Consider the following 16,219-nt stretch of genomic DNA (forward strand, 5'->3'; position numbering starts at 1 on the left):
TCTTTTTGATATTATGTCAACATATTATGGTTGGACACTCGGACAGATTCAACCAGGAATAGCATAGCTACATTTACGTTGCCTAATTGGCCCTTAGACAAAGTTCAGTTTATAGTACTACGCTAAATGTTTCCTCTTTAAAATTTCATGAAGTAAAAGATTCAATTAACGGAAAATCTTGTAATCAACTCTTGAAGAAGATATAACTGTTTACAATAGTCATTGGTTGAATGGTAAAAATACAAATAACGTCATTTGTATGAATCTGAAATCCACTAGATCTGTATTAAAAATTATGGTTAAAGGCTCATTTTAGCAACTTAGTAGTCAATATCTAAACTTTTTAACGTGTGAATAGTTTTTTACGTAATATTTTGAAGAGAAAACATGTGCCATTTTTTTTCTAATTCGGACCTTGTCTTGTGGTCTTTTTCCTCTTATGTATCACTTTTAAGAAAACTGAGCTACACTCTAACTTGGAACTTTAAAGTATACATCCCTCACAACCTAGGGGAAAGTAGAAAACGCCTTGAGGTGTTTTAACATCCAGTCCTGTACAATAAGTACTACAGATATGTAATATGTCTACCTCGAGACTAAACATTGTAATATTCTCGCTTGGTAAAATCGATCATAAAGAAAATTGATGATATCTTAATTCTAGTCGCAGCAATGACTACGAAAAGCCAAGAAACTTGGCTAATTAGTTGGCTTAAATGATAACGGTGTCATCGACACGATCAAATATATACTGTGAAAAATTTTAAATTTAGTGAAAACACGTATAACTGTGTCAAACTAAAACCTTGAGTGTTACTTTTTCTAGAAGAATCAATTCCCAATCTGAATACGACGCAACCATATGCTTCACGAAAATTGATCTACACTTTTTAGGCTTTCTAGAGGCTCTGTGAAGTGGGACTGATACACACCAACAAGACGGAAAATGCTCTAATAACCATGAGAATTTTGCTATAATTTCAAGTGTTTGAAACAAATTATAAACAAACTTTGACGGATGTTCTCGCCAAAAATTACTTTTCTTGGGAGTGTCCTTCATTTTTTACGCTCCATCTGTAACCTCCTTGAAGTCGAATTTATTTACATCCACTCTAAGAGACCCGTAACAGGCGTGAATCTATTGAATCAATCAGATTGCAACATGTACGTTACAACTCCACCCTAGGTAGGCACTTTATCAACGGCAAGGGCACGAAAATCCGAAACGCCTTCAATATTTCGCGTATGCAACATGGTCATCCCCAGGACACGAATAGTTGCATTAAGGCGTTACGAGCAACTCCGCACCATGTCTTATCGGCCGAGACTCTACAAAAGCGCATTTCCATCTTGCGGATTTTGGCAACGCTTTTAATTTTTCTTAGATCGATGGCTTAAACGTTCGTCCTTCGAAAGCAACATTGCAAATTTTTGCTGGTGTGCTACTTTTTTAAAGGGAATCAGCCAAAAGTTTTTTATAAAATTGAATGCGATTTTTCTTCACTGACTCAAAACTATGCAGAGACAAATATAAGGAAATATTTTGGCCAGTCTCCTTCGAAAAAAGACATAGTCGGAGATTTAAAAAGTTTCAACGGAATTACACACTTTTCAACCATAGTCATCGATTTACAATACGGCCATCTCTAGAGCATAATTAGTTTCACGATGACGTCACAAGCGATTCCACGATAAGATCCTAAAAATAAACGCAATATTGTCTCGAGATGTTTCGATTCACTTCTTCTTCTTTTTCCTATTCTTTTTTAAGTAGCCTCATTTATTATATTAGAACTAGTATGTGGGAAGAGAGTGGGTCGAAGGACTGATTCTAGAGGGTCTGATGGGTTCTGAAGGTTCTAGATCTAGATATTGTAACCTTCCGGTCAAAGTATCACAAGCACTATGCGACGTTTAAAAATTTCCGCCGCCACTTTATTTTTTTACAGATAAATTGATTGACGAAGCTGTCCGAAAATCTCACCGTATTTTCTTTGTGCTGCACATACAATTCAGTGACATTTTCTAACAGATTCAACCAACAATTTCTCTGTATATAAAACAATAAAATGCCGGGGCCAATTTTGAATCGTCCCATGGCGCTTGTGATACTTTGGCCGGGGGGTGACGATAAGTCGTCAGTTATCATCAGAAGAAACGTGCAAATCTCGGGTATCTAGGAGGGTGCATGAGACACGCAAGGCGTTTCGGAAACGCCTTCAATGTTTTGTATATGCAACCCGGGCATCCTCTGCGCACGAATAGTTGCATCAAGGCGTTACCAGCAACTTTTCACTGTATCACGTTATAGCCGAGACCCTGGGTACGTGTGTGGATATTCGTGCGAGCGTTTTTCTCATCGCGCGAGTGTTTTGGCAACACGCGCGCAATAACAAAGCAACGCTCGACGGCTCGAGCGTGAAACGTCCTCACCTGGACGCGACCCGCTGCCGTCACGTCGCGTCACGTCACCGATCACGTTAATATCGTCTCCGAGAAATGTCTCGTCTTCGCCGGTCGCTGCCTCTGTCTCCGATTAATATTCATTCAAGCCGCGCGTTGAGTGAGTGTGAGCGAGTGCTGCAACTCATTTTTTGGCGATTAACCCGCGCTGAGTCCAATGTTGACAAAGTGAACTGAGAATAAGGGCTGTATTATATATTGTTATACCGAAGAGAGCTGGGAGTGCAAAAATGACGTTTTGAGAAAATAGGCTCAGTTGCTGTTCTGCCGCGCCAAGGAAAAACGCCGCATGAGCCTTTGCCAGATTCCCTCTACTAAAAACTGAATTTGATGGGAAAATGTTGAATATTTGTTCCCGAATTTTTCAGATAATTTTGTTCGCAACTTGATCCAATACGTCCGAAAATTTCACGGAGAAATATGCACAATGTGGGGCCTCGACTGATAAGGCCTGGTGCGGAGTTGCTCGTAACGCCTAGATACAACTATTCGCACTCCGAGGATGGCCATGTCGCATATGCGAAATATTGAAAGTATTTTGGATATCCTTGCCCCAGCGATGATGCGTACCGTGCGAATTATTTAGTCCAGTCAAATTAGAAAAATTAGAGGAAAAAATTCCCATACAAGCGATTTTTGGCTAAAGTTGCTTGTTAGGGTCTGGAGAGGCACAGGCCAAAAGTCCCCATCGATACCCCTTGTGCTTAGCCCCCCAGCCCCCCCAAAGCCCCCCAAAAAGGCTAAAAAATCGGTTTTTCGGCTATATCTCGAGAACAGTTGGAGATAGCGAGTTGCGTATCATTGAGAAAATGTTCCTCATCAAATTCTGCAAAAAAAAGTTTCTTATGCTTTTTCTTCCCCAGGCACTCCTTGACCCTCAAAATGGCCGCCGAGTATGGGCGTCATAGCGCGCTTCCTCACTGTACGGTAAACATAGGTCCGCCTCTAGACCGCGCGGTCGCGCCGCCGAGTGTCTCAACCTTCTCACCCCGTCACCCTCTATATATAGCTGAAATTTACATGATATGCAATAATTATGTACTCTTACCTTGTTTGCTATGCAAAATTCTGTTTTCAGTCAGTAAACTTTGATGCTTCAGCAATAGCCTGAGGGCGATTAACAGCCAGAAAGGAAGAACACGTATTTTGATGACACTGTGATCCTAATTATTGCCCGACGTATTTGTGTGTGGTCGATTCACGGATTTCGAATAGATCAAGAATTTTAAAAAATAAATCTACCTCAGAACTTGCCGGACTTAGAATCTTAGAAACAATTTCTAGAGAAAATTTGGCAAAATCAAATTATCACCTTAAATGATAGTCCGGAATTTATACACAGACACAGGTAACACTTACTCCACGAAAATGACATTACATGTGATCCATTGCGATTATTTCAACGCATCTCTATTTTTATGACGTTGCAAGAAGGCCTTGAGAATTGTTCTAAGTATGAATTATCTCCGTACCGTCAGTCCTAGTTTGATACCAATAGAACGATGAAAACGAAAGAAGCCTCTTTATGCGCCATTTTTGAGCCGAAACTAGAAAAAAAGGCCCCAAGTAACAGCAATTATATCCTTGATGGTGGATTTCTATTACACCGCGCAGTCTGGCCCCAGGGAGCAGAAAAGTTTGGAGATTACAGAAAATTACGTAACCTATGTCCTTCGGAATTTTGGTAGAAATTGCCTCATTATTTTAGACGGTTATTCGAGTGACACACCGTCAACAAAAAATGGAGAGAGATCCTAAAGGTACGGTAAATCAATGGTCATGGAAATTGCTTTTAATGAAGAAACAAAAGTAACTTTAATCCAGGAAAAGTTTTCATCTAATGACGAAAACAAAACAAGACTGATAGAAATTCCACAAAAAAAATTCAGGAACATCGGTCTTCAAAATGAAATTCCAGATGGAGATGCACACCCATACTGATTGTTTAAACGGCCTTGATCTTATCTTTGGAGTCAACCAAAAATTGTGTGATTGTTGGAGAAGACGTCGATTTTTTAATAATTTTAAGTACGTTGTCTCTAGAAAATAAGGAAATATTTTTTCTAAAACCTGGTTGACAAAACTTTGAAGCAAAAATTTACTCTTTTAAAAGCCTAAACGCCTGTCCGAAACTAAAAGATTACATGCTATTTTTACATGCATTTTTCGGGTGTGATACTAACTCGGCAATTTTTGGAAAGGGCAAGATGGCACTCTGCACTTTAAGGAAAAAAAGGAAGACATTCAAGATTTTGCGGGTCATTTAAGGATAAAGGCTTAACATTCAATTCCATGTCTGAGTCCGGTAGCAAAATTCTCTTAAGTCTATGTAGTGCAAAGAAACAAAATGATTCATTAGACAAACTTCGTGTCTATTTAATGAAAAAAAATTCACTCAAATTTTATTAACTTCATTTCCATTTTATTATTTAACCGCTACTAAAATTGTAACTCATAAATAAAGTGTTCTTTCATTCCTTAACAGACCGCCCTTTCCTCCCTTTTTTGTCCTCTCCTCCCCCCCCCCCTCCTACGACCTTGATTTACGTTCTTTTTAAAAACAATGAATTGACCTGCGAATGATTAAAAAAAAAAAATTGCCACGCAAATATGTCGGGCAATAATTAGGATCACAGTGTCATCAAAATACGTGTTCTTCCTTTCTGGCTGTTAATCGCCCTCAGGCTATTGCTGAAGCATCAAAGTTTACTGACTGAAAACAGAATTTTGCATAGCAAACAAGGTAAGAGTACATAATTATTGCATATCATGTAAATTTCAGCTATATATAGAGGGTGACGGGGTGAGAAGGTTGAGACACTCGGCGGCGCGACCGCGCGGTCTAGAGGCGGACCTATGTTTACCGTACAGTGAGGAAGCGCGCTATGACGCCCATACTCGGCGGCCATTTTGAGGGTCAAGGAGTGCCTGGGGAAGAAAAAGCATAAGAAACTTTTTTTTGCAGAATTTGATGAGGAACATTTTCTCAATGATACGCAACTCGCTATCTCCAACTGTTCTCGAGATATAGCCGAAAAACCGATTTTTTAGCCTTTTTGGGGGGCTTTGGGGGGGCTGGGGGGCTAAGCACAAGGGGTATCGATGGGGACTTTTGGCCTGTGCCTCTCCAGACCCTAACAAGCAACTTTAGCCAAAAATCGCTTGTATGGGAATTTTTTCCCCTAATCCGAGATTTTTATCTAATTTGACTGGACTAATTGCCGGTGATAGAATTTCTATCCAGGGCCGGATTTAGGGGATGGCCACATGGGCCACGGCCCATGGCGGCAAATTGTGCAATTTTATTTAAATGTAGGTATTAAATAAACTCGGATTCTAAAAATAAATTACGAACGAGAAAACACGATAAAATCTCTCATTTCCGGTGAGTATAGTGATTTCTGATTTTGTCGTCTTTCTGCGATACAACTGATACAAGAGACAGCACCCTCAATTAGTCGAGTAAAGACGGAAACCAAACACGCAATTCGACCTGGAGCGGCGGCGCGGCGCAGAGAGCTATGATGACGAGGACTTGAGATGAAAAGGAGAAGCCCTCGGCGCGGCGGTCAGCATGGAACACATCTTAGCGCCTACAAGACTGCATGAATACTTCACGCATTACGTCTAACACAGTTCGGTCAGCAGCAGCGGTCGGCGTGAAACGCATGACGCCTACGAGACTGCATGAATACTTCAAGCATTGCGTCAAATACAGTGCGTTCAGAAGCGGTCGGCGTTTAGCAAAAAGGAACTAGCGCAATTACAGTGTTGTTAAAATGTTGCTTCTTCATAATTATCTAAAAAATCTACCATAAGAGCGTATAGTTTTTGCATCCAACCAAACAATTGCTAATTTAAAAGGGAAATAATCGTGTAAATTGTAATAAAACTGTACTTATGATTGGCATTTTTAAAAGAAAAAATGAATTTGCACGATCTTGAAAACACAGTAATCACGCTGGTTCCTTTTTGCTAAATGCGATCCAAATGATATTCTTTCAAGTATTAATTTTCAATTTTTTTCCATCGGGTGCACGCTTATCACGAGACGAGTATCATACCCGCATCAAGGTCGGGGAAGTTCCGCTGTGAAAATTTCGGGCATTATAATTTTGTCGCGGACACTTTTCCGAGCGGCTCGGAGAAAGAATCAGTTTCTAATTATACCAAGTCTATTGCTCTCAATTACCAGCGGAGAATTCGATTCGATAATCAGAATCAGTCGACCTTGAGCGCGACTCGCCGACGCTCGGAGTTATCGCGCGAATAATTGTGGCAGTAGGACGGAACACTCGCGCGCGCCCACCGGGCGCCCCACGCGGCCCCGCGCCCGTCAAAACAAACAAACGGAAGAAAGGAAATCACTTTCCAATCATCCATGCCGTTTCGGCTTCAATACACTCTAATGATCCCACCTGAAAGTGAATCTAGGGGCATAAAAATCACTGCAACTGCCTGTCTCACCTGTCACTGTTCTGCCGTGCCAAGGAAGAACGCCGTATGCTGCCGTGCTAAGGAAGAACGCCGTATGAACATTCGAGAGTTGCCAAATTGCCCTGGATAAAACTTGTATTTTAGAGAACGATTATACTATTTTTCCTTGAAATTTTCCGACATTTTAGACGAAATTGCGAACAAAATTGTCTAGAAAAATTGAAGAAAAAAAGTCACAATTTTTCAAGTAAATTAAGGTTTTATTGCAGGAAATGTGGCAACGTCTGAAGTTTCATACGGCGTTCTTCCTTAGCACGGCAGTATGAGCCTTCACACGTTGTCAAATTTCCTCCGACAAAAGATATATTTCTAGGGAAATGTATGTATATTTTGCCTTGATATTTTCAGATGTTTTAGATTAAATCGTGAATGAAATTGTCTGAAAAATTGGAGGCTATATACTCAGAATTTTCCCAGTTCGCTCGTGATTTATCGAAGGAAATATGGCGACGTCTGGAGGCTGATACGGCGTTCTTCCTTAGCACGGCAGTGTTGTTATTGTTGCAATCGATCATTAGGTCCGTATTCATGGTCGCAACGTAAACATCTTCTTTCCTACCAGGGGCCCTTCGGGTTATATTGTGATGGGGGGTGGGGGGTTAAGAAGGGATTTCACATCATACTGAGGGTACTCCCCTTAGCCGCTTCGCGGGATCCCGTAAGTTAATCTAAATAGAGCGGGGTCATATTTTCTCTATCCTCCCCTCCATCAGCATTTCATCGTCCCTGAACCTCTTTAGCCCCCTTTAAGGGTTTCCGTCAAAATGTTGAAATTTTTCCATCGAAATCAGAGAACACGGAAAACTTTTACCACGTCTGCGAAGAAAACAAAAAGAACTGAAAGTAGCCCACTCGTGTCCGAAAAAATGACCCGAGCCCCTAGCTCCCTTTACAAATTGTGTGTTTGCTAAACAGACGAAGAGCTCGAGAAAAATATAGTTTCCGAGTTTAACGGTCTCGTGTACCCCCCCCCCCCCCCCGAGGCTTTGCTAGTGGGAAGAGGGGGGCCCTAAGCTCGTTGTTTTAACCAGTTTAGGGTGACCCATGCATACCCTAGTAAAAATTGGCGATAGGAGCTGCGTTCCAAAATACCATAGGAATTTTTATAGCCGGCAGAAGAAGGCTACAGAAAATCATATAGTTGGCTGTAGAATGCGGAGAAAATCATAGGGCCGGGCTACACGAAGCGATAAAAAATTATACAGCCGGGCTATAGTTCCTATCGCCGGGCTTTACACCTTATCGCCTGGCTGTTGCTTTTTCGCCATCGGCTATAAAAGGCTATGAGAAATTGTGTAGAAATTCGTGTGCTTTGTAAATCCGCAAGTTTGTACGGAATCATCTTAATATTTACAAAACGCACATTATATTTTCCTTTACTACGTATTTTTTTTCATCAATTAAAATGAGAATAATCCGTACAGAGTGTGCAAACATTTCAAAGTCATGAGTTGAAAAACGCTGACTCCACGAGATTAAATATTAGAGCCTAACACAAAGCGGAGCGGCGGCGCACTGGCGGCTACAAACCTAACAGGGATATTTTTCTCATTGCGCAATGCGTGAAGTATCCCTGTTAGGTTTGTAGGCGCCAATGCCCGTTCCGCCCGCCCGCCGCGCCGCAGCGTACCACGGCTATTGAAGCAACTATTTCACACCAGAGGTATTGCACAGTATCATACGAAATTGAAGGCGCTCCAACATATTAGGAATGGCAGGCATCCTTCAAAAGTACGGAGCTTTCCTCGCAAAATAAATCAAGATACTACGGCCCAAAAAGAGAGCGGTAGTCCAAAAACTCACGAAGTCCTAGCATCCGTAATTAGTAACGTTTAGCATACACTTTATCGCCAGGCTGTTGCTTAGTCGCCATCGGGTATGAAAGACTATAGGAGATTGTGTTGCCGGCTATAGAAGCTATTGGAAATCTTACAGCCGGCTGTAGGTCTATGGTATTTTGGAACACAGATTCTACTGCCAATTTTTACCAGGGTACACTAACTTGTCACGCTGAGCTAAGATGAAGCTCCTCGCCATTAACCCTATAATGGTCAAATTTTGAGAGACCTTCAAAAATGATTATAATCACCCGTTTTGCTAAGCATCAGCAGCAGAAAAGTAGTAAAATAACCGTCTACAATCGCGAGATAAGTCACTTTTGCAGGGAAAATACGAAGAAGAGCTCTTCTTCCAGTTCGACTGGGATTATTCGTAACAAGATTCATGCATAATTTCCCGCGAGATTATTTCAGGCAAATTGCTTCCTCGTTCACATACCGTGTGGATCAAAAATTAGATAGATGTGTGTTTATCGTAGAACAATAGAAGGAACCGAGAATTTAAAGTTGATAGCTGCTCGGGAAATTGATCCGATTCCATGAATTGTCTCTCTCGGTCTTCGTGAAATATCTCAGGAAAAACGGTTCAAATGTACAGGAAATGTGTCACTCACTAATCTCTCTCATAATTTTACCACAATTTTTTTCGCTACAACTTCGACGGTTGAAAAAATCTCACATGCGAACTTGGGTGTTTCCTATGTTGAAATCATCTCGTGCGACATATCGATGACTAAAGTGCAAGACGACGTATCTCCATCGCGGAGTTTCAAATTTTCCGCTCCTATTTCATTATTTCTAAGAGAAACAAGGCAACTTTATAGCGCGGAATCTATACAGAATATTCTGCTAACAGAGAGGAAATATCGAGGAGGTTTTCAAAAAATTACGTTGACTAGTTTTCTAAAGAAAAAATAGAGTATGACATGGAAGTCTGCAACGTCACAAATGGAGACACGTGGTTATCGATGTGCAAAAAACATGTCAGATGTAAATAGTTCAAATCAATAGATGACTGAAAAACAAAGGTTGGCGGAGTAAACTTTCATAAACGCCTTTAGGAACGTCCCGTAAAAAATTTCCGGATTTTATACAACTACACTTGATCAAATGGACCGAAGTAGGCAGAAAGGAACCACGTCACGTAAACAATGGCCGAACGTCATCGGTTGATTCCTTTTTTCCCCTCGAGAACGGTAATGTAGATTTTTTGGAAATTTCAGGATATTTTCTCTTTAAAATGAGGCATATTCCCTGATTTTTTCTAAAAAATATGTACAACCTTCTTTATGTAAAAAAAATAATATATAAATAAACTATTCCATGAAATTCGATAGTGGCTAACGTGACTTGGTTCCTTCTTACTTAACTAGGTCCAAACTTTAGGTGAAGTTCTTTGCAAAATTCAAAGTGGAAAACTCACTAGTTTTTCAGGAAATTGGTATTTCATTGATAGAAATTTGGCAACCACCTAATGCTCCTCAACCCTTAATGTCATGAATTAATTTTGGAATTTGAATTCTGGGGGATACTAAATCTATTTTTTAGCTTGGTTCACAAATATAGAGCCCCAACTTTTTTTCAAAATTTAAAATTATTGGGAATCAGTTCTTCAAAAAAAGAATAAAAAATGCAAATTTGTAAAAATCATGCCACCGAGGAAAAGTTCAATTTTTAAAAACCCAAAAAATACGTTTTTACAAATGAGTAACACCATGCCATAGACGGTTAAGGCGTTTTACTTTACCACGGTAAAGTAGAATCTCTATCTATCAATTATAAGAATTGTTAATGAAGACGAGATGCCTCGATCTGAGCGTAGACCGTGGTGGCAAGGCAAATATGCAGCACACGCAGGAATCTCTCCAAATCGGGATTCAAAGTCAATAACGGCTCTATGGCCGTGCGCAACTGAAGAACTGTATCACCGCAAAATTTTACACCTTACAAAGTTACGGATAAAAGTTCAGGGAGAGCAATTTGAAGGTCAGTTGCGTGGTTTCCAATGTGATGCGACGATTGCAAGCCAAAGCTAGCTGCAAGGCCGTTTTGAGTCCTTATCTAAGATGCTTCTTTGTAAATTTTCAGCCGATATTGATTAAATCCGACGCGACGCGACGGTTTCTCAAAGCTCGAATTTTGCTGATGCACGCTAAAATTTGCTAAAGAGAGGGTAGCTGATCTACAGCTCATTTTTATATTTAGACGTATATTTATGCAACAATCAACTATAATAGCACGCAGACCGTATGCGTATTGTTTTTTTTTTTTTTTTTTTTTAGCATAGACACGTCCATTTGAATGTCTCACACAACATAATTCATGGTTGTGCTCTCGATCCTAAAGCATATGTCTTATGCAAAGATTTCTCTATCGCTCGGTACTCCAAGGGGAAAAATCGATTGAGCTATTGATTTTTCTTCAAAATTATAACTTGGATATAGAATGTCAAATTTGTTCCCTCCGCAACCATCGCAGTCAATCTTTTCCCTTGTAATCTTTAAAATTTCCATTCACTTTCACAGTGTAAATTTTGAATCGTCCGTATTTTATAAAAGATCCAGCAACTTTAGAGAAATGTCAATCATGCGTTAAAAATTCTCAGAGAATGAATCAATCGCAATACTTTAGATAGAATTTAGTTTACAATAGTACATATTTAGATAATTTTCTTGTCAGAAATACATTAATAGGTAAAGGTAAAAAGAAAAATCACAGATTTTGGAATGGTTTTGTCCAAACTGCCATTCGGCCATTGCCATTGAGAAAAGGCGACTTTTCCGAAAAATTTGCGAGTATTTTCATCTCAACTTATCAGAGAGTTTTATCCACTGTTTAATTTAAAAGACCTATGCATTTTTAGGGAAATATTCACTTTTTTCCTCAAAATAACGATTTGATGGGGGGAAATTTGGCAACATTTGAACGCACATACGGTGTTCTCGCTCAGCATGACCGTAGAAGTATTTGAATAGAATTAATAGAAATTGCCTGATTTGATTTTTTGCCGGCTTCATTAGCACTAAAGACTTCATTTGCAAGATAGTAAGTACGAGTATGTCTTTATGGATGTTTTAGGTCAATGCAGCTCCACTATTTACGATACATGCACGCGGAAAAAAGATAAGTCCTAGCGAGAAACCTTCACCTCGTTCAACGCTCGTTCATTGAGCATTGCTTTGCGCTTACTCCGCGTGGATGATTTTATCTAAAGGCGGTTTGTCTACAACTTTGAACATCGTGTTGCACGCGTTCGCTATCAGTGTGTGGTTTTTTTTCGGAGAAAAAGGTGGGGGTAAGATGTTGGAAGGAGAGATATTTTGTCAATAAATGCTTTGTTTCAGCTATTTCGGACAAGAATGTAAATGATGAGCCACTAGATAAGGTTTGGACTAGAAATAAAGTCACATGTTTTCTTCTTGAAATCTTACGTAGTAAATAATTCAATCAATGAGAAATTCGGAAAATAACTTCTGAATAAGATATTGACGAGTCTTGTTCACGCAGGTTAAAGTTTAATCGCCAGTGTAAAATTTAACAGGCATAAGAATCTGTTACTTACTTTGTAATCCAAAAATGTCAAAACCTCAAACATCTACATAATATAGATAGCTTTTTCTCAAAACTGTATTATTCAGAATTTAAACTTCAAATCGGCATAGTTCCGGTAAGTACAGTTTGACATCATTTTTTGGAAGTTTTCGCAGGAAATTTCTCTTAGACGTGGTACTTTTGACTCAATTTTGTTTTTGCTTTTTGACACTAGGATCGCTTTTCTAGTAGAATTACAATGAAATTCGTTGAAAATTCCAAAAAAATTACCCAGAAGTAGGTCCGAAGATTACTATAAAATAAATTTCAGGCAGAGAATTAAAAAAGACGTTTAAAATATACCTAAATATTTTTTTTTTTTTATTTCTCCTTCCTTATCTATCTTTTTATGTTTGCGTCGGCCATTTTGCCGTGGTATTCAAAAACGCTGCATGAAGTGAACATTCAAATTCTGCCAAATTTCCATCAGACGAATATTGAATTAATAGGAAATTTAGGGACATTTTTCATCAACGTTATTAGAAACGTTCATTAAATCGTAAGTAACATTCTCGAAAAAAATTCAAAGGAAAATAATCATAAGTTCGTTGGAAAATTCTCTTTTTGTCATAAGAACTTTGGCAATGTTCAATCTTTCATACACAGTTTTTCAGTTTTTTCTTAGAATGGGTTTAATGTGCAAGGACCAAATTTAAGGGGAAATTACTTCCATGTAATGAAGGTAGTCTATATCGCTGAGTACGACAAAATATCAGAACTTATTCATTGCTATTACGTGGCCTAATCAAAACGTCACAAAATTCAAGGATCAGTGATTTTCCAACTTACTGCAAATGGAACTTGCAATGATGCGGTTTCCGACTGAAACTGTACGGGAATGCGGTCCGGGAAGTCATTGAGGTTGCCAGATCATGCTGTAAATTTTGCACATTTTTCAATTTGTTCCATGTGGGAAAAGTGCTGATTTTCAACTCAATGTTGCAATCATGGAACTCATTGCGTAAAAATCCAGGATGGAAAACCGAAGGAAAACCACAGCTACGGCTCCCAACTTTTTAACCTCAAAGGGTACGATCTCAAGCCAACTGTGACTAATTCACGCAATTTATTTTGTAAAATGTTGTCATTTTCTGTACAGTTTGCGAATAATTGAAAAGATCAAACATTTTTGGACACATGTAAAGGAATTTTAAGTGCCGATAGAATCCTTTCTTAAGTCGTAAAGGCTGCTTTTTATTGTTCTCTTTTGCTTCTTCTTCAGGAACTTCTAGGAGTTTTTTTTTTTTTGTTTTTTTTTTTTTTTTTTTTTTGTTTTATCCAAACACAATTGTATTTTGTCCAAAAACTGTTTGCATTCTTAAAAAAAGTAACATTTGGTGATACACCATTATGATTAATAACTTTTAAGACCTTCACCGATTAATGAAAAATTAATGAAACATTTTTCGGAAAAAGGGGAAAGCTTTTAATTTTTCTTTAAACGTAAAACTAGGTTTTTTTACATCAGTGGAGTATCGATGAAACATTTCTCACACAGATAATTCTTTTGTTTACACTTATACTCTCACTAGAAGCGCAATAAATTATTCAACTCTTACAGGGTACCTCTTGTGTTTAAAATGTTTCAATTAAGTTCAAATCCGGTAGTGCCTTTTTCTTCTCTTATTATTTTGGTTCTTTTTAGAAGTAACCTTGATTTTTGTCGCCTTTTTTCTTCGCGGTAAGCGCCGGCTGGGGTGCAAGAGCCCTAAAATCTTGAAAATTCGTGGAGCTAAGGGCCTTTCATGGGGAAAAAGTAAAAATTCGTTTGATAGAACCAAACTTCGATTCATATTGCACGAATTGTCGGCGCCGGTGACCGAAGGTTTTGGTCATGAACCACACTTCGGTTTAAATAACCAAAGTTGTGGGTAAAAAACACAAACACCAGTATGGCTACCAGAAATTTTGACTGAATGAATTGGAAATCTTGATGTGCCATATTAACCGAGGCTCTTTTTTATACGTGACACTACAAACTACATATACTTAAGAAAGAAAAGAAAACAATGATTCTCCCTTTACGAGAGAACGGACCTGAGTTTTAGGGTTGAGAAATTTACCTAATTAATCATTTTCAATTAATCATTTGGTAAAATTTATAATCTTTAAGAAACTACTATTTTTTAAGGTTTTTTTTATACCTTTAAACGTTTTTTTAACATACCTTTTACCATTTATACGTGTTAAAAAACTACGACACAATCTTTTTTGAAATTAAAATTTAATTCGGAAAATTTAAACTTTTTTCGAACTATGCCTGCAATACGTGGAAAAATTTGCGAAATTTTCGGTGAAACAGCTCGTGAGTAAAAAGACTAATTTCGCGTGGACGTTTCGCAACATTGAAATCGTGTTACGCTCTTTCGTATAGGAAACGACGACTTCAGAGAAAAATCCCGCATTTTCGCACATTGAAAAAAAGTTCTGTCACTTATAAATTGTGAGTGCGAGTTTCTATATCGGCCGTATATTCGGTTCATGTAACCGAAATAAAAAAAAAAATCTCGGTTGAGCAAGGTGTCTACTGAAACAGGCTAGCCAAAAATCAGTACTTATCGGTACATTCCCCAGAAATTCAGACCTCCTCAACAGAAAAATTCAGTTCTTTTCCAGTACCTTCATTTGACAAAATTTGAAAAATTTCAAAAATCTGGAAAATTTCAAAAATTTGAATTTCCCGCTAAAATTTCGACAAAAGTGACAAAAAAGCGAAAAAATTCCGGACATTCTTACGGGATTTCCGCACTCTTTAAGTAGGTACTTCAGGACCGCCCCTAAAAAAATCAGTACTATGTCTGGACTTTGCGAAAGTTCCGGACTTGTAAACACCCTGTTGAACGAACCGAGGATACGGTTTCTAGAACTGAGAATACTGTTGCATGACCCGAATAGTCCGGCCGATTTACACGAACAAATTTCACTTCTCAGTCCATGAACATGAACTTCTGATTGAAGAGATTTTGTTGTTGTTGTTGTTGTTTTTTAATCCAAACACAATTGTTTTTCGTCCAGAAACTATTTGCAGTTTTAAAAGAAATAATATTTGGCGGTACACCATCCTGAAACGATTCTAACCACCATTCTTGAATTCTAACTATTCTATACTAAGAATTCTAACTTTCATGACTTACTTTCATGAGAGCGAACCGCTGATCATCTTCCAGATCTATCCTCTCGGTGGCCGGGGGCATCCTGTCGTCTATCGAGAAAATCCCTGGACAAAAAATCCAAAGCTCTTGCAGAGCACAAAACACCGGGGAAAAGCTCACGGGAAGAAGCGTTACGCACGGGATAAGGAGCGCAGCGTTACGCACGGGAGAAGGAGCGTTACGCACGCGGAGGCCGGTCGGACACGAGCATGAGCACACGCGGACGCGGTTCCAGCGGACGGAGCGCGATTGTTCGCGTTTGTAACAATCGCGAGTGCTGCCACCCCGCGGTTCTCCCGCCACCGCGACTCGCGCACAGCGTTGCCGCTTCGAGCTGGAAATTCACGAGTTTTCTTTTGTTGTTGGAGGAATAATGGGCTCAGATGCGCCAAAGAAAAGCGCAGTAGGAACATTCGTGCCACTTGCTCCACTAATGAAACATTCATTTATGAATATTTTTCTTGAAAGTTTCTGAAAAATTTGGAGAAAAATATACACAAGACTCCCTGAAAATTCATATTTTAATTTATAAAAATTTTTATATAAAAATGTTGATATTATTAACGTTTAAAATTTAAAATAAATACCCCCGCCACCCCGCGGTTCTCCCGCCACCGCGACTCGCGCACAGCGTTGCCGCTTCGAGCTGGAAATTCACGAGTTTTCTTTTGTTATTGG

At 39.0% G+C, this 16,219-nt stretch overlaps 1 protein-coding gene across 1 annotated transcript in view; it reads right to left on the minus strand.

The window, feature by feature from the left end:
• The window catches only part of LOC109044608 (SEC14-like protein 2), an 87,125-nt gene extending 71,317 nt beyond the window's left edge, over nucleotides 1-15,808 (minus strand). Inside the window, exon 1 of the mRNA XM_019062429.2 lies at nucleotides 15,524-15,808. Coding sequence (XP_018917974.2) covers nucleotides 15,524-15,583 — 60 coding nt within the window. The 5' untranslated portion in view covers nucleotides 15,584-15,808. The remainder of the gene's footprint in view (nucleotides 1-15,523) is intronic.
• Between the last annotated feature and the right edge of the window lie 411 nt (nucleotides 15,809-16,219).

This window comes from Bemisia tabaci, chromosome 8 (assembly GCF_918797505.1).
Source record: "Bemisia tabaci chromosome 8, PGI_BMITA_v3".
Classification (NCBI taxonomy): Eukaryota; Metazoa; Arthropoda; class Insecta; order Hemiptera; family Aleyrodidae; genus Bemisia; species Bemisia tabaci.